Below are 27,061 nucleotides of genomic sequence, written 5' to 3'. Positions count from 1 at the left end.
TGGAATCAGCCATCACAGTGAAATCCTCTCTGCCCTCTACCATTTGCTCCTCCTCCGACATGGACGTTCAGACTCCCGAAGGATGCACTGGCAAGCGCCGTCGACCCAACACTTCCCTTGAATCTCTTCACTTTTCTGAAGAGGTCCAGGTATCCATCAAGACGGCCTTGGTGGATCTTGAAGAGTGGTTGGATAGCCGCTTCAACTCCGTCCACCAGCTTCTCACTGCACAGCACGAAGCTCTAAATTCCCTGCGCACAGACTTCGCCGCCTACCCCCCCGCCGCGTCCTTCCAATCTCTACAGTCAACAGTTGATAGCCTACAAACTGCCATGCTTGGAAGCATCCGAGCAAAGCTACCCCTCCATGCCCGCACCACCACCTCCTCCGGCGCCGCCCGAACCTCGCAAACACCGGCCGAGGCAATATCTTCCGCTGTTAAAAATGGCTGACCGATCCATCGTCACCATTTGGCAGTGGAACTGCCGTGGTTTTCGTCCCAAGCGTAACCACCTCCTTCTCCACCTACAACAACTAGACCCCTCGGACGCGCCTGATATCATCGTACTACAGGAAACTCACGCCGACGTCTCCCTCTCGGGCTACGTCGCCTACAACCAAGTAACTCACCATCCTCTGCCCCATCCCGTGACGGCCGTCCTCACCCGGCGGACGCTCGCTGTCAATCGACACGATCTACCCTTCCCTGCAGTCCATCACGTCTTTCTCGAGACACTACCTCAGCAACGTGAACAGCCCTCTCTGTTTATTCTCAACGTGTACAACCCCCCTCGCTCCACTGAAGACGCGTCTCTCCTAGCCTTGCTCCGTGCCGCTGCAGCGAAAGCAGCCAAATCACCCCTTCTTATTCTCGGCGACTTCAACGTCAAGCATCCGGACTGGGGTTACTCGAAGGCAGATGGCCCCGGAAGGAGGCTGTGGCAGCTCGCTCACGATCTCAACCTTTCCCTGCTCACCGACCCCACGCAACCAACGCGCATCGGCAACAGTGTGTGCCGCGATACCACCCCGGACCTCAGCTTCTGCCGCAGCGTGCCCGACGCGCGCTGGTATAACACGCATCAGTCCCTCGGCAGTGACCACTATGTCCTCACCATTCAAGTTCTCACCTCCCCCAGCAAGCCGCGCCCACACACGGCCCGCTATACAGACTGGGACGCTTTCCGAGAACGCCGGTTGCACTCCGCCACTTCCAACATCGAGGACCTCTCGACGTGGACCGACCAGCTGCTAGAGGACCTCGACGCAGTCACCGCCTCGATCCCCACCACGAAGGACTATCCGGCAACTGACGCCCGTCTTGCCCACCTGTGGGCCGCCCGCACCGGCCTTTGCAACCGTTGGCAGAAGCAACGTCACAACCGTCGCTTACGCCGCCGCATTGCGCACCTCGATCGTACGATCGAGCAACACACCACCGCGCTCGCCCGCCAACAGTGGGAGCAGCTCTGCTCGGGTCTCTCTGGTCAGTTGGGCTGCAAACAGTCCTGGCATCTCCTCCGCCACCTCCTCGACCCTGCTTCTGCCAAGTTGGTCGCTCGGCAGCAGTTACAACGAGTGGTCCGGGCTTACCCCGGCGACACTCCGTCGCTGATGGCAGACCTGTCCGCCAAATACCTTCAGCTTCTGCCTCCTGGCACACCTCCTCCCCCTCTCGCGTCCTACTCTGGGGCCCCCAACCCAGTACTGGACGCCGATATCACGGAAGCGGAGGTCTACGCGGCATTACAGAAGCTCCGCACCACTTCCGCCCCCGGCCCAGATCGCATCCCCAACAAGCTCCTCCGAAACCTCGACGCCCCTTCGGCTGCTACCCTCACTTCGTTCCTCAACGAGTGCTGGCGCTCCGGCAACCTCCCCCAATCATGGAAACACGCTCGCGTGGCTTTCATCCCCAAGCCGGGCAAGAAACTCACAATCGAGAATCTCAGGCCCATTTCACTCACCTCGTGCGTCGGCAAGCTTCTAGAACATGTCGTTCTCGCTCGCTTGCAAACGTACACGGACGCACACCATCTCCTTCCCCACACCATGCTTGGTTTCCGCCCCCACCTATCCACGCAAGATGTCCTCTTACAACTCCACCATGATCTCCTCGACCCACCCACATTTTCAGACACAAAGGCTCTCCTTAGCCTGGACCTTCACAAGGCGTTCGACCACGTCTCCCATTCGGCTATCCTTGCCGAACTCGCAGCCCTCAATCCCGGCACCCGCACCTACAACTACATTCGCGCGTTCCTCACCGCCCGCACGGCCGAAATCATCATAGGGGACCTCCCGTCTCCCACGTACGAGCTTGGCCCTCGTGGCACCCCTCAGGGCGCCGTCTTGTCGCCTTTTCTATTCAATCTTGTCCTCCGCTCGCTTCCTGGCAAGCTGGACCGTATCCCCGGTCTTAAACACACCCTGTACGCGGACGATATTGCTCTCTGGGTCACGTCGGGCTCTGACGACCATATCGAGCAGACGTTGCAACGCGCAACCGACGTCGTCACGTCCCACGTGCACGCGGCCGGTCTTACTTGCTCAGCGGCCAAATCGGCCCTTCTTCTCATGCGGCCTCCCGACCGGCGTCGCTACAAAACTCCCCACCCCACCATCACGGTTCATGCCAACTCTACTCCTGTTCCCGTCGTTTCGCATCTCCGCGTGCTCGGGCTGATCCTACAGTCCAACCGCCATAATACACACACCATAGCCAAGCTCTCGCTCTCGGTGCAGCAGACCGCACGTATGCTCGCCCGTGTCCGTGCGCGGCGTGAAGGCATGCGAGAACACGATCTACTTCGCCTTGTCGACGCTTTCGTCGTTTCCCGCCTCACGTACGGCCTTCCTTATACACGTCTCCTAAAATCGGAACGCGATAAAATTGACGTCCTCATCCGCCGGGCATACAAGACTGCCCTCGGCCTTCCCCCCAACACGTCCACCGATCGTCTTCTCCGTTTGGGTGTACACAACACGCTCGACGAGTTGATTGAGGCTCACCGCTCCGCTCAAGTGCAACGCCTTTACCGTTCGCCGACCGGTCGCCACATCCTTTCCTCCATCGGCCACGACACCTCCTCCCACCCTCCGGATCTGGTCTCATTACCCCATGCTATTCGCGCGGCGTTCTACATCAAGCCGCTACCTAAGAATATGCTGGCGGGCCACCACGACGCTCGCCGCCAAGCCCGTGCCGCCATGCTTCAAGCAAAGTACGCCGACCACCCGGCCGTCGCCTACGTAGATGCGGCCCGATACAATGCACGCAGGGACGCCTTCGTAGTCGTTTCCGTGTCGCCCTCCTCAGCTCCTTTGGGGCCGACCATCACGGCTGGTACCGTCAGAACGCCTTACGTCGTCGAGGCGGAGGAAGTGGCCATTGCTTTGGCCGCGACCTCGGCTGACGCAAGCGTCATAATCAGCGACTCGAAACAAGCCATCTCGAATTTCGCGCGAGGTCTCGTCTCGCCTACCACCTTACGGCTACTTCGGCCCCTACTGCAGCAAGATGAGCAGTGCCGCATAGAACTGATCTGGGTCCCCGCCCACTCGGGTCACCCCGGCAACGAGACAGCTCACCAACGCGCTCGAGGATTCGTCGACCGAGCGGTGGGCCACTCAGAGTCGGACGCCCTGGTGCCGGAGCCCCTGGTCACCTACCACGACATCACTCAGCACTATCGCCTCGAGCGATATTTCTATTCACATCCTCACAGCAGCCTTCCCAAGCGGTCCGAGATCGCCTGGCGTCGCCTACAGACCCGCACCTTCCCGTGCCCCCTCGTGTTTTCATACATGCACCCAGGTGCCATCGATCCACGCTGCTGCCTGTGCGGCAACGTTGCCTCGTTGAACCACATCCTCTGGGGCTGCCCGGAGGATCCCCCGCCCGCCGACCTCCTTTGCTCACCCCCCAACGAGGGACAATGGGAGGCCCTTCTCTCCAGCAACGACATAGACATCCAGACACGGGTCCTGAAACGAGCGGAAGAAGTCATCGAGAAGCACAGCCTGGCAGCCTTCGTGGCTTAGCCTCCCTTACCCCTCACCCCTTCGATTAATAAAGTTGTTACTCACTAGTGAAATAGTTGCTCTTCGCTGTTTTGATTTTTGTTTTTAGGTCACTCACAGCAGCAGTCAAATTATTTACTGTTACTGCTCCGGGTTTTTGTTTCATTCTCTTTCGTATTCGCTTTACTTTGCGTTTCGCATGTATTAACTCACGTGTTATCCACGGGTTGTGTTTCTTAATTTTTTTCACTCTAATAGGTACAAAGGTATTAATACAGTGGTGCATAATTTCTTTTAACTGAGACCATAATATTTCGATGGTCGTGGAACTATCATTCGACAATTCTTCGAAGGACGGAAACTTTATAATTAGATAATTTAGTATGCTGGTGTCGTCAGCATATTTAAAATCCGGGTAAGTAATTTTTATGTTCGTTGGTTCTATTTTATCACGAAAGGGGACAGTGCACAAAGTGAGCTTGTGATCAGATATGCCATCCATAACTTCAATCTTCGTTTCATCAGCTGGGAAGTGGTTACTCAAGAATATAAGGTCAAGAATATTTGAAGTTTCTCCCTGGACTCGTGTTGGTTGGTTGACTACTTGGTGAAGATTAAATCGCAGCATTGTGTCGATAACGACATCTGAGCATGCGGAATGAAATTTCATGGATTGCCAGTCGATATCAGGAAGGTTAAAATCACCCAACAAGATGAATCTTGCGCTTTGTATGTTTTGTTCAATGTAGTTGTAGAGCGATTGCATGCTATCTTCGCCAGAAGTAGGACTGCGATAGCAGCAGCCCACAATTGTTGTGTGAAGGCTAAATTTTAGTTTCAAAAAGACAGCTTCTATGCCTTCAACCTCTGGCAGCACAGTGTATTGTATTTCGCGTTTTATCATTAACGCTACTCCACCGCCTCGTGTCGGTCTGTCCTTCCGTATTATATTGTAGTTTGGGGGCGTTACTTCACTATCTAAAATGTCATTATTTAACCAGGTTTCGGTTAAAGCAACAAAGTCTGGCTCAAGGTCGAGAAGTAGGCATTCAAGGGATTCTAATTTGTTTAAGACGCTTCGGCAATTCACATTTATAAACCTCAACTGGGGCGGTTTCGAGTGCGAGACGCCGGCCCGTCGCTTGGCAGGTTTTGTTTTCCAGTTAAGGGATTTTTTGCCTCGCCAATCATCACTTTATCGTTTACGGTGTCATCCCAGCGATAAAGAATACGGTCTATACTAATTTTGTCGTAGACAAGATGTACCTTTTGCCTGGATTCCTTATTTGGTTTCGCCGAGTCCCACAATTTTTTCCTTATATTACGCACACGCTGGGAAAAGTCTTCGCTAATTGATATGTCGGTATCCTTTAGTTCATGACAGTTTTTCAAAATCTTTGTTTTGTCTCGATCATCAAGGAGTTTGAAAATTATTGGTCTAGTTTTGTTCGCGCTTGGTTTACCGAGCCGATGTATTCTTTCGATTGAAACAGGTTCAATTTTCAGAACACCTTTCGCAACTGTATTGTTTATTACTCGCTTTAGTGATTCCTCATCTTCTTTTTCATCCTCAGGGATGCCATACACTATCAAGTTACTTCTTCTTGACCGGTTTTCTAAATCATCCAGCTTTAATTCTAGGCCTGATACTACTTTTTCTAAGGCGGAAACTTTTGTGGTGCAGTCCAGTATTTTTTCATCTAAGGCAGCCAGTTTTTCTAATTTGGACTCAATAGCGGTTAGTCGTTCTTCTTTAATTTCTTTAATATCACCAGCAATTTGCGTTAGTTGTTGAGAAATTTGTTTTTGGTCGGGCCCGGGGTTTGTCTCGACGTCACCTGCTAGTAATAACAGGTCCCTCAAATAGCAGGACAAGTTACACAAGGGATCACAAAGCAACCTTGGGCACGGCAGCACAATCAAGAAGAGGCAGTCAGAACGCATGCATTCGCCGTAGCGTTTTCTCACCTGTACGACATACAAGAAGGGATTAGCGCTCTGCATGCTTCGGGTGCCGCCGTGCCCATTAATTGCCGTCGCTTGGGGGGCCGTATTTATGTCCAGGGTTGTCGACGTTGAATGAGGTACCGAGGGGGCGCTGAAGATGGCGTCGGCGCAGTACGTCGCTGAACCCAACGGGTCCAACTTGTAGGGCCGACCATCCAGACCAACCGGCGCGTGTTGCACGTGGCGGGCTTTATCACGGCCTGGATTTGCTGTTCACGCTGTCGTCGGTTTGCCCGCTTCTTCATGCCCCGCCGGTATCAGCAGCAGGAAAGTGCCGATCTGTACGACATACAAGAAGGGATTAGCGCTCTGCATGCTTCGGGTGCCGCCGTGCCCATTAATTGCCGTCGCTTGGGGGGCCGTATTTATGTCCAGGGTTGTCGACGTTGAATGAGGTACCGAGGGGGCGCTGAAGATGGCGTCGGCGCAGTACGTCGCTGAACCCAACGGGTCCAACTTGTAGGGCCGACCATCCAGACCAACCGGCGCGTGTTGCACGTGGCGGGCTTTATCACGGCCTGGATTTGCTGTTCACGCTGTCGTCGGTTTGCCCGCTCCTTCATGCCCCGCCGGTATCAGCAGCAGGAAAGTGCCGATCTGTACGACATACAAGAAGGGATTAGCGCTCTGCATGCTTCGGGTGCCGCCGTGCCCATTAATTGCCGTCTCTTGGGGGGCCGTATTTATGTCCAGGATTGTCGACGTTGAATGAGGTACCGAGGGGGCGCTGAAGATGGCGTCGGCGCAGTACGTCGCTGAACCCAACGGGTCCAACTTGTAGGGCCGACCATCCAGACCAACCGGCGCGTGTTGCACGTGGCGGGCTTTATCACGGCCTGGATTTGCTGTCCACGCTGTCGTCGGTTTGCCCGCTTCTTCATGCCCCGCCGGTATCAGCAGCAGGAAAGTGCCGATCTGTACGACATACAAGAAGGGATTAGCGCTCTGCATGCTTCGGGTGCTGCCGTGCCCATTAATTGCCGTCGCTTGGGGGGCCGTATTTATGTCCAGGGTTGTCGACGTTGAATGAGGTACCGAGGGGGCGCTGAAGATGGCGTCGGCGCAGTACGTCGCTGAACCCAACGGGTCCAACTTGTAGGGCCGACCATCCAGACCAACCGGCGCGTGTTGCACGTGGCGGGCTTTATCACGGCCTGGATTTGCTGTTCACGCTGTCGTCGGTTTGCCCGCTTCTTCATGCCCCGCCGGTATCAGCAGCAGGAAAGTGCCGATCTGTACGACATACAAGAAGGGATTAGCGCTCTGCATGCTTCGGGTGCCGCCGTGCCCATTAATTGCCGTCGCTTGGGGGGCCGTATTTATGTCCAGGGTTGTCGACGTTGAATGAGGTACCGAGGGGGCGCTGAAGATGGCGTCGGCGCAGTACGTCGCTGAACCCAACGGGTCCAACTTGTAGGGCCGACCATCCAGACCAACCGGCGCGTGTTGCACGTGGCGGGCTTTATCACGGCCTGGATTTGCTGTTCACGCTGTCGTCGGTTTGCCCGCTTCTTCATGCCCCGCCGGTATCAGCAGCAGGAAAGTGCCGATCTGTACGACATACAAGAAGGGATTAGCGCTCTGCATGCTTCGGGTGCCGCCGTGCCCATTAATTGCCGTCGCTTGGGGGGCCGTATTTATGTCCAGGGTTGTCGACGTTAAATGAGGTACCGAGGGGGCGCTGAAGATGGCGTCGGCGCAGTACGTCGCTGAACCCAACGGGTCCAACTTGTAGGGCCGACCATCCAGACCAACCGGCGCGTGTTGCACGTGGCGGGCTTTATCACGGCCTGGATTTGCTGTTCACACTGTCGTCGGTTTGCCCGCTTCTTCATGCCCCGCCGGTATCAGCAGCAGGAAAGTGCCGATCTGTACGACATACAAGAAGGGATTAGCGCTCTGCATGCTTCGGGTGCTGCCGTGCCCATTGTTTTACGTATTGTATTGTATTACCATTGTATTAAGATGATGTTAGCGTTCTTCCAAGACTCTGGTACTGTTCCCGTCAGGAGACACCTCGTAAACAGGGTGGCTAGTTTTTCTAACACAATCTGTCCTCCATCTTTCAGCAGATCTGATGTTACCTGATCCTCACCAGCAGCTTTGCCTCTTTGCATGCTCTCCAAAGCTTTTCTGACTTCTTCTATCATTACTGGTGGTGTGTCGTCTGGGTTACTGCTAGTTCTTATAGTATTAAGGTCGTGGTTGTCTCGGCTACTGTACAGATCTGTGTAAAACTCCTCCGCTATTTTAACTATCCTATCCATATTGATAGTTATTTTGCCCTCTTTGTCCCTTAGTGCATACAACCGACTTTTGCCTATCCCAAGTTTCCTCTTCACTGCTTTGACGCTTCCTCCGTTTTTCAGAGCGTGTTCAATTCTCTCCATGTTATACCTTCTTACATCGCATGCCTTACGCCTATTAATCAACTTTGAAAGCTCTGCCAGTTCTATTTTGTCTGTTGTACTTGACACTTTCATGATTTGACGCTTCTTAATTAGGTTCTTCGTTTCCTGGGAAAGCTTGCCAGTGTCCTGTCTAACTACCCTGCCTCCAACTTCCACTGCACACTCCTTAATGATACTCGTCAGATTATCATTCATTGTATCTACGCTAAGGTTGGTTTCCTCACTAAGAGACGAGTACCTGTTCTGCAGCGACACTCTGAATTCCTGTACTTTCCCTCTCAGTGCTAGCTCATTGATTGGCTTCTTGCGTATCAGTTTCTGTCGTTCCTTCTTCAAGTCTAGGCGAATTCGAGACCGTACCATTCTATGGTCACTGCATCGTACCTTGCCAACCACTTCCACATCCTGCACGATGCCTGGGTGGGCACTCATTATAAAGTCTATTTCGTTCTTATTTTCACCATTAGGGCTCCTCCATGTCCACTTGCTGTTTTCTCGTTTTCGGTAGAAGGTATTCAAAATCCGTAAACTATTGCGTTCTGCGAATTCTACTAGTAGCTCTCCTCTGGCGTTTCTAGTGCCGATGCCGTAATCTCCTACTGCCTGGTCTCCAGCCTGCTTCTTTCCTATCTTTGCATTAAAGTCGCCCATCACTACAGTATACTGTGTTTTTACCTTACTCATTGCCGATTCCACGTCTTCATAGAAGCTTTCAACTGAAGCGTCATCATGGCTGGATGTAGGCGCGTAAGCCTGCACTACCTTCATCTTGTATATTTTATTCAGTTTAATTACGATACCTACCACCCGGCGACTTTATTAATGCTATAATATTCCTATATGTTGCCAGCTATGTTTCTGTGAATTAGGAACCCCACTCCCAGTTCTCTTCTGTCTGCCAAGCCCCGATAGCAAAGGACGTGCCCATTCTGTAGCACCATATCGGCCTCATCTGTCCTCCTAACCTCACTGAGCCCTATTATATCCCATTTAACACCCTCTAGCTCCTCGAATAGTACAGCTAGACTTCCCTCACTAGATAAGGTTCTAGCGTTAAACGCTGCCAAGTTCAGGTTCCAATGGCGGCCTGTCCGGATCCAGAGATTCTTAGCACCCTCTGCTGTGTTGCAGATCTGACCGCCGCCGTGGTCAGTTGCTTCGCAGCTGCTGGGGACTGAGGGCCGTGAGTTATTTGAAGTATGCATGTGGGAGGTAGTGGCCAGATACTGCACCAGGGTGGCCAATCCTTCTCTGGTGAGGGAGTGCGTTCCCGGTGGTGGTTACCGGTGAGGCCGCACCCCAGGCCTCTTAGTGCAGTTTCATCAACACGCGGATTTTTTTTTAAATCCGGTTGGGAACTGCGCGGCACCGGGATTTGAACCACGGACCTCGTGCATGCGAGGCGGATGCTCTAATCACTACGCCATCGCCGGCCCTTCACTATGGTGTCTTTCATATGGTGGTTTTGGGACGTTAAACCCGACATATCAATCAATCAACATAAGCGCAAACCCATACCAAGCGCGCAGATAGATAGATAGATAGATAGATTACATAGAATAGATAGATAGATAGATAGATAGATAGATTAGATAGATAGATAGGTAGATAGATGGATAGATAGATAGATAGATAGATAGATAGATAGATAGATTAACGTGCTTACAATGACATTCCTCCTTTAATGGTTCACACGCAGTCATTGGTTGCCCAACGCCGGCGGCTCCCCGACTGGGGTACCTGGTGCACCGTGCCGAGGAGACGGCGCTCTACAAGTGCTGCAAAGACCACATGTTCAACGACACGCAGGCGGACACCAGGACTCTGTTGTGCCTCCGCGGGAACACGTGGAACGACAGCGTTCCAGAGACCTGCACGCGTAAGCTCCAGCGACCTCGCTGCTTGTTGAAGATTGATGGTTCCTCGAGCTTCTGCCATTCACTTCACAAACCTCGCTAACTAACTAACTAACTAACTAACTAACTAACTAACTAACTAACTAACTAACTAACTAACTAACTAACTAACTAACTAACAACAAAGCTAACTAACTAACAAAGCTAACTAACGAATACGCTCTAGTGGTTTGGAGACTGTGGGAACAGTATATGACTGGTGGCATGACACTGCTGCTGGCGTAAATCATTAACCAGGGGAAAACAGGCATGTAGCAGCTGAAGGTATGTCGAGGATCAGTAAACGAAAGTTTTCATGACTTCCCAAATTCATTTTTCAGAACTTCATGAGCAAGACGGTAACCGTATTCACAGCTTTAGATGAAGTAGGTACAGATTATGTGGTAGTAATACAATCGCTGTTCATACACCCAAATAACGCTGTGGGGATTGTACCATTGCTGGGGTCATTTTATTGAACGGTGGTTGTCACTTCGTTCTGCAGCACGCCTACCCGTGACGTGGAACGAGACCGTTGTGGAAGAGGAAGAGTTGGAACCGCTTCTTCAGGGTCGCAAGGAGCGTGACGATGATGACGGAGCTGGTTTTCTCTCCGCACAGTTTCTCGCAGGTGAGACCACCGGCGCTTCTCTTGCCCTTTAGCTTCTCCGCTACAAAAGTAGATCGATGTGGTCGCGTTCGGAGTGCGTGACGCGCACCTATGTGGTGAAGTGTGCGGCTTGTCTTACACTTCATTACCAAAGAAACGAACCATGAAACGCACGGTAACTTACTAATACAAATACGGCTGGGGTTAGAGTGTTGTGTTTGGGCATTCCAGGATGGCAGGGCATCAGAAGGAGCGAATAAACAAGTAGGAAGTCTGCTGGGACATGTTGAAAACAGGTAGTACAAGGGAGATGATTTCAAGCTTGGAGTGACTGGTCGTGGGAAAAGTTGAGCCAACATAGTCAATGATGGAATCAGCGTGATAAAGCATGGAAACCAGAAAAAAAAAACAGGAGCGCTCGTTTTCGTTTCTGCTCGTGTTCGCGTCTTGAAATTCGCGCTAGTTCCACTAGTATGGAAGATAAGTCGATTACAACCTGAGAATAAATATAAGCTCGGCCTACAGGCGTCGTCGTCCCGTGCTTTGGGTGCTCCAGTTAATTACGTTCGCTTATTCTTGAGGTTAATCACGTCTGTGTGTGGAAGGGGTGTTTCAACTTGTTCATATATACCGACAAGTTCGGGCCATGTGTTTGTTTGAGAGAAATTTTAGAGAAGTTAATGACAAGCAGACTGAGGTCTTACAGGTGGAGCATATATATATATATATATATATATATATATATGACGTATGAGGCGATGAAGCGATGGTTGGGAGAGGCTGAGAAGGAAGAAGTGCAGAATGGAATAAACATAGCGTATGAGCCAGGCCACGTCTGCCGTTCATCATAGCGTCACACGAGTCGACAGGATGGAGACCTGCCTGCCCCTTCATCAGTCACTCATCATCGACGCAGTTCCCCAGAAGGCACCCTGACCATACATTGACTACCGAAACATCGCCTAGAAGGACAACGACCAGCACCATGACAGAACCATCGACTGACCCCAACATCCCCAAGTACACCGGGTCAGCGGACGACGGACCCGTACAGGACTGGTTCAACCTATTCGAGCTGCACGCCGCCGCTGCATCCTGGTCGGAACTGGAGATGATCATCAACTTCACTGACTACATCTCCGGTGAGGCATTTAAGTTTTACCTCACCCACATCTTTGAAAATGACGAGTCATGGCAAAACATCAAAGAAGAGATGTTCACTCGTTTTAAAGACTATGAACAAGACCTACTTATTGCCGACCGTCTGGAGAAAACCGCACACTATCGTCAATTCCCTAAGCAGTCCTCAAGCATTCGAAAGCCCAACGCGAATCGACAACTGTCACAAGACGAAGCTGCACAGGAGTTTACTTTCAGAAGACCATGCGTGTTTTGGGAAAAACCTAACCATCAAGCGCGCCTCCCTTCTACACGAAAGTCAGCATTTCGAAAGTCCTCGCTCGAGCATATGACGCGAGGCGTTGCTCACCGACCTGATGCTCTTAATTCTTCTCCTCGCATACGAAGTCCACCACGCGGTTTTCCATCACCCGGCTCTTCAAGCACTCCTATCGCTTACCATTTGCCTCATAAGGACGCCGCGACCACGGTAGACGACCTGACGCTTCACGAAAATACCTTGTCAAGCCATGCACCTTCCGGACGGGTTCATTCATCACCGTGCGGTGAACACACATTAGACAATCGAAACAAAGTAAAAGGTTCAGACGAATCGAACATCGCACGCTGCCAAGCGCAAGAGTCCTTCTTAGTGAACAGTGCAAAAGAAGCCTCCAAAGACCTTTTTGTCGATTCTAGTGCACCACCTTCATTTTTTTTTTGAGAATCACGACAACCCAACGACTACCAACTATTTATTGGTCACACCAACTATCAAAGAAAATCAGGCTCGTGTTACTAAAGGAGTACCACCTCGTCGGGTTCCGCAACATCAGCGGTGTCATCAAGAACTCAAAGAACTCCAGAAACCACGGCAGTTACATCAAGCACTACGACGAACTAAAATAAGATCACAAGAAGATTTGCGGCTTAAAGATGGCCATCAGGAACGACAACAACTAAAGGAAAGACCAAGTCAACATCTGAGCCATATTCGTAGAAGCAAACGTCAAGGAAGTCTTCTGTACCAGATATCAAGGCATCATGTACAATCCTACCGACGGAGATACCACCACAGAAAACCACGAAACAGACTGAACGCTATCATTAGCAAAATGCAAGAACACAGACATCGTTTCATCAACTTCGGTTCTCGCAGACGCAAGCTGGAAGCAATGCTTCTGTCTCAGCCACGACACAGAATACAGCGCCCACGACAGAAAATTCGGCGCCTACGACGTCCGACCTTCAAAGGCTACAAAGACGTCCAACCTCGTTCATTCTTTGCAACTGCTGAAGCCATGTCATGGTCAGTGCAGTTGTGCAGGACGCGGTTATCTTTTCCTGAACGCCACAGTCAGCCTCGCCCACCAGAACTCCTGCGTTACCCGGACTGCTGCACTCTCTCCTGAAGTTTTTGAAAGTTTACGGAACTCATCTCGAGCAAAGAACCAATTGTGAATTTTGACATTTGTGACTTTTCAAGTTCTCCTTGTTTACTTTTTCTTGTTCGTAATTCATGCCTTCTTTCGGGGGGAGGGGGAATTGTGTGACGTATGAAGCGATGAAGCGATGGTTGGGAGAGGCCGAGAAGGAAGAAGTGCAGAATGGAATAAACATAGCGTATGAGCCAGGCCACGTCTGCCGTTCATCATAATATATATATATATATATATATATATGAGTTATATAAGTTATATATGAGAGTGGGGAAGGCAGAAGGTAAACCGGAAGGTAGTATCCGGTATGTTACCCTGCACTGGGGTTGGGGAATAGGGGTTCAAATAGAAAGAAGAAAAGTAATACGAAATAAAATCACAGCCACACGTACACACACACATGAGGTCGCTCCACCCAAAGTCGTTCTGATCGGCTAGTAGATTACAAGAAGTCTGATAGTGCTTGTAAGGCCACGTTAGGTCTGCGACGTTAGGTGTGCGACGTTAGGTCTGGGTGATGGCCCCAACGTGGCGGATTGTATGACGTAAATACACTATGATGAAGTGCTGATTAAACTGCTTCTGTGTGATAACTACGCCGCTGGAACGCTATTGGGCATCTGTGGATCAATATCGAAAGAACCAGCATGTGAAGTACGGTAAGACTAACGTGGCATCATAAACTTCGCGCCCCAACATATTGGCGCTCCAACGTGACTGCGTCAGTGACGTTACTGCTGGCCGTCCTTAATAACATCAATACGTTATCTGGGTTTAGCGTCCCGAAATGACGATGTGATTATGAGGAACGCCGCATAGGAGGGCTCCGGAAATTTCGACAATTTGGGCACCGACATCGCACAGTATGCGGGCCTGTACCATTTCGCCTCCACCAAAATGCGACCGCCGTCGCGGGGATCGAACCCGCGTCCTTCGGTTCAGCAGGCGACCACCTTAACCACTACACCATCGTGGCGGACGAGCCATTTCTCATCGAATACCGGCGACAAAGGTACGCAGGTATGCGGCTCGGCCACCGACTGAGTCGTCTCAGTTGTCGGAGCAAGCGCGGAGACACTTGGCGCCGTGCCAACGGAAGTCGCGTAGACCGGAGGCGGTTTCCCATTTCCCAGCCATGGCTCACTATAGTGAAACCGAGGCCGCCTTTGTTTACGTGCGCCGAGAGCAGTGCGAGGAGACGACACGGGTCCCGTTGATGACTCACGGCATCCATGGCGTCCGCGAATGGGAGAGGGGTCAACTTAAGAACTCCCCTTTGTTATCGGACCCCCTATCTCTTTCTCACGACTACTTCCTTTGTCTTTGGCCGTCACGCGGTGTTCTTAATATCCGCCGCCGTTCCCATGTTCGTTCGCGCGTCCCTTCAAGCCTATACAGGCAGCACGTGGCTGTTGTATGCGGAGATGCACGAGAAAAAAGCAATGCCGCATCTGTAATTGCGGGTTTACACATCCTAAAGAGCACAATGGCTGAACTGGCATTCACCCTCACATGCAGTCAAAGAGCGTCACTTTTCCGGTGACGGGAACTTTACTTCGGACGTAAGAGGTTGGCATCAGATACCGCGCCCCGCACCGTCAGATTTAACACCACCGTTAAAAATCGGATATATATAGACATGTAAAACTGTACGGAACGTTTCGTGATTGTCGAAGAAAGTGATATGCCATAAAATATGAAATTTCCCATGTAAATAACCACCCTCCAATCAGTTCAAAGTTAATTGACGAGTTCTTGTTAAACATGCGTTTCTATATCACTTCAGATGTGCCGTAAATAGGCCTTCCTTGTGCCTTGACGTACAGTCTGCGTGCTAAAACAACAGGAACATGGCTGTATAGGATTCTTTAAAAAATTCGTTTTGTCCAATGAGAACATCCTTTACTTTGAAAACATGACTGATCTCTCATTTTAGGAGTTGGTATAACTAGAAAATGAACCGTGCCCTCGCAGAGGTTGTTCAGCATTCATTGGGCATTATTTCGCCCCAAGGTCGACGGAATCAATGCTACAGCAACAAATTGAAATGCCGCGGGAAGAAATAGCAAGCAGCTGGAAACACGCAGCGCACACCTGAAGAAGCAAGCCCGAACGAAATGAGCATACACAGGACGGCCGCGGACAACCAACTGTTACAGCTCGACGCCTAAAGCGCCCTGCTTAGACAGAAAGAAGCAATAAATTAATGCACAGGTACACACACTACGCGCCTTAACTGTCACTATTGTTACTTCGTCTCTGAGCAGCACGCTCCTTTCTTAAACCCGGCCGCGGCAGCGAGCGAACTGACTTTCGCGCGCTATTTAAGTACTGTAATTTCAAAAACAAGCTAGCGGTGGAAGCGAAGAAGTGAACGCGCGAAAATTCTCACACAAGTGAATACGCGAGTGAGCAATCACGCTAGAGAAAATCACACGCACTTTGACGGAAACGCGATGAAGTATAGCTGAGCTCTGAGTAACGCTAGCGGTACACGGTGTATATAAATGGTTTGCCGCCAACAACCCGGCAGCGTGTCGCTTTGTGGCTTAGTGGTTAGCGTCGCGCGCTGAGGAGCGCGAGGTCGCGGGTTCGACGTCCCGCTGCGGAACTCTTCCACCTCGTTTTTTCTTTGGTATATGTTAGTATGTATTTTACAACGTCATATATCTATCTATCCGCTTACGTTCTAAAGGAGAGGCCATCGACGTGTTTTCCTTCTGTGATCACGGCGGCCATGAAGTGACCTGAGGGGGAGGGGCCCGAGACGTCTGCGTAGAAAACGTCTGGGTTGTCCGAGTGTCGCGCCTGAAGGGCCACAGAACGTGCTAATGTCTACGATCGGGATGTAGCTCGGGGTTCATGTTGCGGGTTAGTGGTTCCACCCATAGTTTTCACCGCCAAAGTTCCGGTATGGGCGTCGGAGTGTCTTGATCAGAGATCGCCGGTAGCCTCCATACCAATAATTGGTTTAAATATGTTGACTCATTATACAGAGCTCAGCCATAACTTGTCATCCACATCAACACCAACAAAATGTGCAGCCGCGTAAGTGCAAGTGTCTCCCCGCAAGCGCATAATGGACATTTCGCGAAGAGATTATGAATTATGACACAGTGGGTTCCATACGGCTGTACTTGCAGTAAGTAGGCAAGTTTAGACAGGGCTCTTAGAAGGTCGCCGCTCCAGCTAACACTGTGACCATGATGCTTGTTGTGTGCAGGCTTGCGGTTTTTCTTTAATGTGTGGAGGTTGTACTTCCTCGTTCTTCGGCTGTGTATACTCCGTTTTTTTACCCCTGGTGCAACGCTGTGGATGGTACGTAGACCTTGGGGCAGATACATTCGAACAAAAAAATTCAATTAGTTCAATCAGTTAAATAAACTTACCACCTATAATTGTTTTGTTATTTGGCTAATAGATGTTGGTGTTTTGTGATTTATAAGTTAGTAAACCCTATTAATTGTACTGTCGTAAATTGAATTTTTTGGAATGATTAGCTTTTATTTATTATTCTTTCTTGCTTAGCCTCAGCGATTACCTTTAACAGCGCGCACCCAGAGGTAACCACGAAGGTCAGTCACGAACTTCGTGAACCTACTCATATTTCCGAACAAACTTAGTGCATAGCGTCCACTGTGTCGCACATATGTAACAAATTGATAATTATGTATTCCTATTTTCACAAGCATTCTGACTTACGTAATCAACCTTACTTAGTCTCAACGACGGCTTGTTCTTTTCGCAGATGTCCTGGTGCCTTGCTTGGCCATGGTGTTCCTCCTGCTGGGAAACGCCATCGTCGTTGTCATCATCTTAAAACTAAAAAAGTAAGCAGCCCACTCGTTCTTAACACTCATCTGAATGTCAACGCTAACGAGCTAAAAGCTTTCCGCTATCCGGAGGATTGGTTCACATCGCTAACTGTACCGCACCCATGAATCAAAGGCGGGAAGTGCGTAGTGGTGTTGGAGGTGTTGGCAAACAGTTATTAAGCTAACAGATAGATTGCAAGAAAAACGAGCCTCTAGTGGGTCAGCCCCGTTACAGTTCAATGTGGAGTCCCTAGTCAGGGACCCTATGGCTCGTGGCCGCTGTCCTGGCACGCCGGACCATGGCTTGTTGGGCCGGCAGGTCCTGGCAGCCTAGCAGGGCCGCCTCGCAGTCCTTTCTGGTTAGATTGGGGTTCGAGGGTAAAGAAGGATTAGGCTGGCATGCCTATACCACGTGGTGGGCGTCAGCCACCACCGCAGAATGCTGGCAGAGGCCCGAAAAGGAAGAGTCAGGTGCCCCAAAAGTAAAACGAAGTACACGAGCTGTGGCCGAACGGGGCGAAACTGCATTCCAGCGTGCTCTATCAGAAGATCTGCGGCAGATGGTGAGAGTTTGTTGTATATCCGGCTAACCCATTCCGATATTCTGACGCTCGCCTTATCGCCGGCTTGAGCGAAACAGCTCTGCTGCTATACCATGACTGTTCGTCAGGGGATGCTTTCAACGCTTTATGCATTTGTTTGCCCGCGTTGTGACGAAATGTTCGGAGGCATGCGTTTTGTTAATCGCCAAGCACCGCCACGGTGGTCTAGTGGCTAAGGTACTCGGCTGCTGACCCGTAGGTCGCTGGATCAAATCCCGGCTGTGGCGGCTGCATTTCCGATGGAGGCGGAAATGTTGTAGGCCCGTGTACTCAGATTTGGGTGCACGTTAAAGAACCCCAGGTGGTCGAAAATTTCTGGAGCCCTCCACTACGGCGTCTCTCATAATCAAATAGTGGTTTTAGGACGTTAAACCCCAGAAATCAATCAATGTTAATCGCCACGGACGCCACCACTTTCTCCCCTGACGAGTAACAATGGCAGCAGTGAGACATTCGATTCTTCCATTGATAAGGCAATCATTAGAATGTCGGGATGGGTCAGCCGGATATACCGATGCACTCGATTGATATGTGGGGTTTAACGTCCCAAAACCACCATTTGATTATGAGAGACGCCGTAGTGGAGGGCTCCGGAAATTTCGACCACCTGGGGTTCTTTAACGTGCACCCAAATCTGAGTACACGGGCATACAACATTTCCGCCTCCATCGGAAATGCAGCCGACGCAGCCGGGATTCGAACCCGCGACCTCCGGGTCAGCAGCCGAGTACCTTAGCCACAAGACCACCGCGGCGGGGCGGTATACCGACGCACTCTCGCTGTAAGCAGAGCATCTGCTGATAAAGTGCGCTTCCGTGCGATTTCGCCCTGCTTCGCTAGTTTCATCCCGTTTGGGCGCAGCTTGCGTGTGCAGTTTTATTTTTGGGGCACATGTAATGAAAAAGTTCCCAAACAATCTCTGAAAATACCAAAAAAAACAGGCACATTATCCTTTCGCGCCGTTTGCTCCTTTTCGCGGCACAATTCGTGACGCGAGCTGTTTGTTCAGGTTTCGTCAGGATCAGATAAACTCTCGATTGGTTGATATACGAAAGACATCTGTTGTGAGTAGTCGCCTATACCTGTTTTTCCGCGCAGTCACATGCCCGTTCTCTCTAGTCGCGCATGACCATCCTGCGCGATAAACTGATTTCACTCATTCGCGACTGCGCAAGTGAAGATACCAGCGCGTAGTCACCCATCGCGAAATCCTCACTAGCGCAGCGCGTAGTGGTGACATTGTCCACGTCCCGCCGCGGTGGTCTAGTGGCTAAGGTACTCGGCTGTGGACTCGCAGGTCGCGGGTTCGAATCCCGGCTTCGGCGGCTGCATTTCCGATGGTGGCGGAAATGTTGTAGGCCAGTGTTTTCAGATTTGGGTGCACGTTAAAGAACCCCAGGTGGTCGAAATTTCCGGAGCCCTCCACTACGGCGTCTCTGATAATCATAAGGTGGTTTTGAAACGTTAAACCCCACATATCAAACAATTAATGTGCCTTCACTACGGCGTCTCTCATAATAATATGGTGGTTTTGGGACGTTAAAACCCACATATCAATTAATCAACAATGATTGATTGATATGTGGGGTTTAACGTCCCAACCACCATATGATTATGAGAAACGCCGTAGTGGAGGGCTCCAGGAATTTCAACCACCTGGGGTTCTTTAACGTGCACCCACAGTCAATCAACGTTGTCCACGCGTTTTATGACGAAATAAGTGGCGAGGAGGAGATACCGCTTTAAAGAAGGGGGGTAAAGGCGAGAAACAAACTACTGTCTCGCCTTTGAACTTGGTAAGGTTTCGGTGGCCATTAAGACGCACACCGTTGTCTTTCGCTCGACCTTCTAACTGATGGCTCAAGGCAGTTTAGACAAAACAACAAAGCAGTGCTTGAAATCAGCTCCTTGCGTTTTCGCGTAATGCTAGCGTAATCCTAAATGATGTCCATGGCTGTTTACGAGACACCTATGGTCGCTATAAGGTGTGTGCGTTCAACATTTTTACTTCATATAATTCTCCTACGCATGATTTCCGAAGAGACGACCTAAACAAACGTGCAAAAAGGAATAGAACGCGTATCGTCTGTTTTAGGGGTGAAGCTCCTTATGCCATGGGTCATGCGTCCGCAATGTATGTATGTATGTATGTATGTATGTATGTATGTATGTATGTATGTATGTATGTATGTATGTATGTATGTATGTATGTATGTATGTATGTATGTATGTATGTATGTATGTATGTATGTATGTATGTATGTATGTATGTATGTATGTATGTATGTATGTATGTATGTATGTATGTATGTATGTATGTATGTATGTATGTATGTATGTATGTATGTATGTATGTATGTATGTATGTATGTATGTATGTATGTATGTAGGCAGCCACCTCTCGTTTAGTCCTTGAAATGTCTGCTGAATGTCGATACTTGTATATGAAGAATAAATGATGCGATATGGTGGTACTTGGAGTGTTCGCTAGATGTACGGACGAATGGACAGACAGGCATACTGGCGGACGCACATACGGACGGAAGCAAGAACCAACGGACTGATAGACGCTTCGCCCCGCTCATCATCATTCACTGCGTGGATAAGCTAGGATATTTTTTTTTACCAGAGTTGAACCTGTTATGCACTGGTGGAACACCTTCCGCGAACATGCTCTTTGCTCTGGTTGTGTTCTTCTGTACCTCTGTTAGGGGCCCCTTCCTCGTAACCCCATGCAGCGCGACATTGTGCAAACTGTTTAGAACAAGCTTTCGATGATTCATAGCACGACGTACTCTACTATTGTCACTTATATAACTGAAGAAGCTGTGATTAAAAAAAAGTAGTTAACAATTTAGAGTTCTTGTTACTCTACTATGGAAGAGCAAGGAGCCGTCCCGTGGGCTTCACATATCATGAGTTTTGAAACCGACTACGCATTGACTAGCGCAGCTTGTTTAGAAAAAAGTGGTTAACGATTTTGAGTACTTAATACTCGACTATGGGAGAGCATCAAGCCGTCCCGTGGACCTCATGGGAAAGCGGGGGGGGGGGGGGGGTTAGAAAACATGTTCAACGATTTTGAGTACTTCGTAGCATTGCATTTTTCAGCATGTGCAGAGAGATTGCATCACACCGCTTCTTCAAGTGGCTACGAAATTTCTTATTGTGTATGTGCTGTGTGTTGTGGGCTCGTTTGTATGTTTCTTATTGTTATTTTTACTTTGAAGTTAACTTGTAATTTCATTTTTCAGCAGCTTTCACACATCGAAGTCCTATAAACTAATCGCTTTTTATTGCAACTCCAGAGTGCCCGCCAGTATAAAGCGGAAGCTCGAGAGAAGGTGGGGCTTAAAATGATGAAAGATCCTTGAACTTGTCTTCAGTGCAGCAACTGAAGAAGACGAAGACCCCCTGTAGAAACAAGCGTTGGCTCGAGTGATGCCAACCTGTTCGATTACTTTCCGCCCATATGCGAAATATGAACCGTGTGATCGCTTTACGACAGTTCGGCATGTAGATGGTTACCTTTCAGACCCGCCACGGTGGGCTACTGGTTATGGTGCTCAAATGGTGACCCGCAGGTCGCGGGATCGAATCCCGGCCGCGGGTGCCGCATTAACGGTGCACGGAGGTGAAAATGCTCGAGGCCCGTATACTACGATTTAGAAGCACGCTAAAGGACCCCAAGTGGTCAACATTTTCGGAGACCTCCACTACTGCATCTCTCATACTGATATCAAGGTTTTGGGATGATAAATACCTACAGCTTTATAATAGTGAGTTTTTTCCCCTTTTCCCGTTCATTTACCGCCTGTGTAACAACTTTACTTTTCCCGCCTTTCTCTCTTTCTCTTGGCAGTGTGTAAGTGCGCTGTATTGCTAACTCTACAATATTCGGTTACAGCTCAATAAAATTTGCTAGCTCTGCCCACAGAACCATGGCGTGCCAAAGAGCTTTACCCGTGAAATGCTAACTGGTTCGCGCTCGAACCATAATATACTTTTTTCTCGAATAATGGAAATTCTATGCATGTGAAGATTTAGTGGTTTGTCATTGCCACCTAGATGTTACGTTTTACTGAGCATTGATGCCAGAGTCCCTGATGAAAGTTACCAGGACACTGACGTTTCCGACCTTAAAGCCCGTGACACAAATTTGTGCCTGTACGCGAAAGTCACCTATCAAACTCTTAAGAAGTGCTTGACGTCACAGTAATGAGGTAATGAGCGGATTCTTTTGGTTGAAGCATTTATGGAAATTTTTTGTGGGTAGGACAGGGATGGCTGTGCGTGGACCTGACATTTCTGTTTATGCTGTAAGTGAGTGTATGTCGGCAAAACATGGTGGAACTCACTTAGACTCCCCCAAAAATTAAATCTTGCGCTCTCGACTGACTCGGACTCCCACTCACCGAGAATTTCCTGAGCCAGACTCACTCGGACTCAAATTCACCAAAATATTACTCACCCAAGCCCACTATGAGTGTGAATGAGCCCGAGCGAGTCAGCTCACGACTGAGTTCGCCGACCTATGCAAGTAATTATAACCTTTATTTTACGAATAAAAAAGCAGCAGGTGATTTGTAAGAACCCCGCGAAGCTTGCTAGCCCAGTCCTCTATACTCCCCGATAGTGGCGTTTAGATGATGTCTTTCGTGCGCTAACTACAATGTTTCTGTTTGCGATTGCAGGAAGCGACGGCGACGACTGGCCAGCGTTGTCCACCAGCCGGACATTGCCTTGCTCGTGCCGCCGCAGCCGACCGAACCGCCGCGCTGGAAGCACGGCTGATCGACGGAACCAGACGAGCCGCGGTCACTGTGGCCGCATACCGCGGAGTCCGGCACCCGGCGACAACCCACGGGATATGCAACTCAAGCAGGCGCGAATGCGCCATCGAGTACGAGCGTTATCAAAACGACGGTGGGCTCTAGCAGGGCCGAAATTCCAGCGCGAGCGACGGCTTCGTAGAAGAAGTACTCAAGGCGAATGCATTTTACGTTGATGTCCAGAGGGGAGAAGGTCTACAAGATGGTGACCTCTGAGAGCTACATTCTTCAAGAAAGACGCTTTGCTAGACGAGAAGCTGCAGAGGCAATCTCTGAAGAGAAAGGCTTTCGAAGGAACAAGGTCTTGAAGGACGTGGACTCTTAGCTTGGGTGGGAAAAATTTACTAGAAAATTAGGCGACGAGCGATTTCTTTCAAAGACGAGCCTGATTGCAGACGTCCTCTGAAGGCTGGTTTAGTGGATCGCGGACCGCTTGAAGAGCCTCTTTTAGGGTTTCCAAAAGAAACAATTCCTTGAAGGATTTTTGCCTTCAAGGCACATTTTCGGAGACAAGTCGAGGTGTATATTTAGAGAATGCTTGCTTTGAGAAACACGTCTTTTTAGAGTGATATAAAATGTCTGCAAGAAGCCGTCGCTAACGGTATGCGTCCTTCAAGGACACTTCAGTGGTGTCATATCGTTGAATGTCCGCATCCTTTTAGGACAAGCCTTTGCAGTCAGGACATATATTCTACCATGTCCACAAAAAGAATCTCCTGCAAGAGTTACGTCTCCATGAACAAGAATTTGGAGGCAAGTCATTGAAAACGGCCTCTATGGGCTGGCGTTTGCAAGCTGGTCTGTGCAAAGTCACGTCATCTGATTAACCTGCAAGGAGTGAATCCTTAAACTATGCATACTTCTATATCAAGCTCTCGGAGACAAGTTGTTTGTGGGATATATCCTCTAAAGACAAGGTGTAGGAGAAAAGCTTCTGTAAAGGCCTGTCTTGCGCTAAATGTTGTCAACGCCCGAACAATATCACGCGTTTGAAGCCGAACTTCATAGAGGTCAGGAAGCGTTTCGGGTCAATCATAGAAGCCAGGCTGCGATATTCACGTCATCACAGCATCCTCTGTTCTCTGAGGCTTCATAGAAGTTGCGCACCGTGGAGGAGCACGTCAGCTGTCCAAACTTCAACCACAGCCATGTATTGACGACACAAGTGGTGATTCTGACAAACTGGCGCTCCCCTGCCACCTTCAGAAAAGCGCTAATCAAATCATACGTTTTCAGTGAGTGAAAGAAAGCGCATTCGAACAAAAATCTACAGTTTCCAGTCAAACCGGTGATGTCTGGTCTGAAGTCAGCACTATTTATTTCCTCTCCGTGAACTGCGACATTTATGAATTCCTTTACAAACCACTAAGCCTTTCGTACACACGTAAGCATTTCGCTATTTCGCTAGTATCGTTTCTTCGCTACGACGAATGAGTGACGATGGCGCGGACTATTCGTGGAAGCGATCTTCCACAAAGCATGAAATGACAATCGTTTTCGATACTCCCCTATTGTATGCTGACGATCATGATTAGCTGCACATATATTCTTGAATTTCTACCCTGCCAGAACGGTGTAGCGAAACTCCTTTTTCTAGGGTAAGCACTTACCGTTTATATAAATTCATTATAGATTTATAATGTATTCCCACAGAAGGACAGTAATATTAAAAACATTATTAATAAGAAGTCAATGGTCTAATCAAGTGCAGATGGTGAAAGTTGCAAAGTTTCCGATATGCATAGATTGGTAACGTCTAAAACAGCGTACATTTGTGGCTGCAAGCTCGAGCTATACCTGTCATACAAGGGAAGAACGGTCTAATTAAGTAGTTAATGAGGTACTTGAGAAATTCGCTAGTATGCAATGGTGCTCTTACCGAATTTGTCCCATCTTTCCAACTCGGAGTGTATTTCCCCTATCCTAAAACATTGACTATCGAAACGGAGTTTAAGAACAGAAAATATTCATGAGAAGGGAGTTTCTATATTTCTTCGCCTAGGAATGTAAGAGTAAGAAGCCTGTTGAAAAAAAAGACCTACTGGTAGCATTGCATTTAACATTGAGCATATCAATACGATCACTTTAGATAAGTTACTCTGTCCTGAACATTCCCGAATACTCTAGGGTATATCGGTAGGCTGTGCCGGAATACTGTAATGACTATTTCGTCGTGATTGCATTCCTTTCTTGTCATACATTATTCACCGATGGTTGGCTGATGGTAGTGATGGCGTAGAAGGTACGCAGCATACGGTATTAACGATGTGCGCAAAGAAAAATCCAAAGCTGAATCCTTACACCAAACGGTCCCGGTGTAGTTCAAACTGTCTTGAGCACTCGGACGCAGTTGAGCACAGGTCAGTGAATGCGGAAACTACCGCGTTTCACCATGGAGGAAGAAAAAAAGAATTAAGAGGAAGCATTGTTACCAGCCCTGGCATGCGAACGTTCTGTGTGATTAAGGTATGTCGAGTGAACACGCAACGTTTTAACCGAAAGCCTTACCTGTCTCCCCAAACGCGAAACTCAACCGGGCGTCCGTCATATCGGCGTCCGCCATCAGCGGCATCATTACGAATCGGGAAAATTATCACCACGCGGCGATGTCACGTATGGGCAAAGGTAGTGTCATTGACGTCATCGCTATGTAACAGGGATGTCACGTGACGTAACGCGTCATGACGTAGTCTCATGACATTGTAGCTTGGTCAAAGGTAGGGTGATCAAGGAAGGAGGCAGTGCAAAACCAGGCGAGATGGTCGGCAGAGGAAAACTACGTTAGTTGCATAAAGCTTTTATTATAGGGTGTCGGTGTAGGATCAATACACAGATTGAGAAGAAACACAAGATGAGTTGTGCCTTCTTACTGTCTTAGGCTATTGCCTAAGGGATCCTTCGAGCTCTTGCATCAAGATCACGTGAGAAATTACACTTGCCGAGACTTTACGGCTCGATGCCCAGCAGTTTTTTGCCATAGGGGGCTCCAAAACGAAAGAAAACCGGGAGTACTAATGTTTTGATAATGCATCGAGCCTACACAGTAGGCTTCAATCACGTGGCGCAGTGCTTCCTCCCTGACTGTTTCTTTCCTCCATGTGTTCCACCATTGTCAGGTCTTCAGCCACTCTTACAGAGCGTAACCACCTGGTGAGCCAATCAGAACGAACAGCATGGCGATTGTCTGACAGTAACGACAAAAAATTGCAGTATTCGACACAGCCTCACCTGACCGCTTATTCTCTCGCTTTTTACCGCATCGCGTATTGTCCAAATACCCGCACTCGTTTCTTCAAAGTATCGGAAAACGAATCTAGATGTATATCCAGATGTATATGCAAAGCCATTCCAGAGAACACTACAATGATACTTCACGCTACTTCTAGTCGATTTGTTCGAGCTCTTTATATATAGATACATGTATTTCAATACACACGTGCAGATCCGTTCATTTTATTCCATCTGTGACACATTGTGACGAAGGGTATGAAAAAATGGAAGCGTATAATATATGGATATAATGCAAGTGTTACGCAGAGCCGTAGGTTGGCGTCGCGAGAGAGCGTTGCCAAGATCACTCAGTAGAACAATAAAACCACTTTGTACTATTGATAGTTCTGTGCATCAGTGTCCTTGTGCTTGGCCAAGTGGCGTGATAACGTACTGCAGCACGGTTTGCAATTGCACCATTGTCAGCCGAATACTCCGCTAAGAATATGCGGGGTATGAGAAGCTGTTCATTGAAGTGAGCGAAATGGTGCCACGTCTGACTCTTTCTATGGAGCTATTCGGTTTCAGAACTGCATCCGTCGACTCTGCCTATGCTCGTAATTATACACTGCCAGTGAGTACAGTAACTATGAAAAAGTAGTCAAACATGGCACAATTAAGCCCATATATTTCATCGATACCAAGTGATAATGTAGTCATGTTTCAACATGATTTGCATGAGCCCCGTTCAAGTCAAATGATTCCTAGTGGGCTCCTTTTTATTGATTTATTCACTTGGAGTAAACGAATAATTATTAATTTGGTTGTAGCAAAAGGGTCCCATATTTCACTTCATTTCAAAAAGTTACTGTGCTCGCCACAATATTCCGCTGGCGAGTACTACAACTCCAAACAGAGTAAAATATATATAAAATACAGCCATTTTCACTGGACCCATATATATATACCTCACTTTCTTCTTACGGTGTCTCAAATAGGACCCTTTCTTGAATAGAAATGTGAAGAACGGAGGTCCTGTGTACAGTACGTAATGGCTTATAGTTGAAAGACATAAAACACATCAAACCAATCAAAATG

The 27,061-nt window shown here is 49.0% G+C and overlaps 1 protein-coding gene across 2 annotated transcripts in view; it reads left to right on the top strand.

Annotated features, from left to right (window-relative positions):
- The window catches only part of LOC119163309 (uncharacterized), a 135,037-nt gene extending 108,670 nt beyond the window's left edge, over positions 1–26,367 (top strand). For both annotated transcript variants that reach the window (XM_075873698.1, XM_037415273.2), the window contains 4 exons: positions 10,141–10,320; positions 10,842–10,967; positions 17,253–17,334; positions 22,616–26,367. In XM_075873698.1, coding sequence (XP_075729813.1) covers positions 10,141–10,320; positions 10,842–10,967; positions 17,253–17,334; positions 22,616–22,715 — 488 coding nt within the window. In that variant the 3' untranslated portion in view covers positions 22,716–26,367. The remainder of the gene's footprint in view (positions 1–10,140; positions 10,321–10,841; positions 10,968–17,252; positions 17,335–22,615) is intronic.
- The last annotated feature ends 694 nt before the right edge of the window (positions 26,368–27,061 follow it).

This window comes from Rhipicephalus microplus, chromosome 9, assembly GCF_043290135.1.
Source record: "Rhipicephalus microplus isolate Deutch F79 chromosome 9, USDA_Rmic, whole genome shotgun sequence".
NCBI classification, from domain to species: domain Eukaryota; kingdom Metazoa; phylum Arthropoda; class Arachnida; order Ixodida; family Ixodidae; genus Rhipicephalus; species Rhipicephalus microplus.
This window is presented reverse-complemented; position numbering and strand designations above follow the sequence as displayed.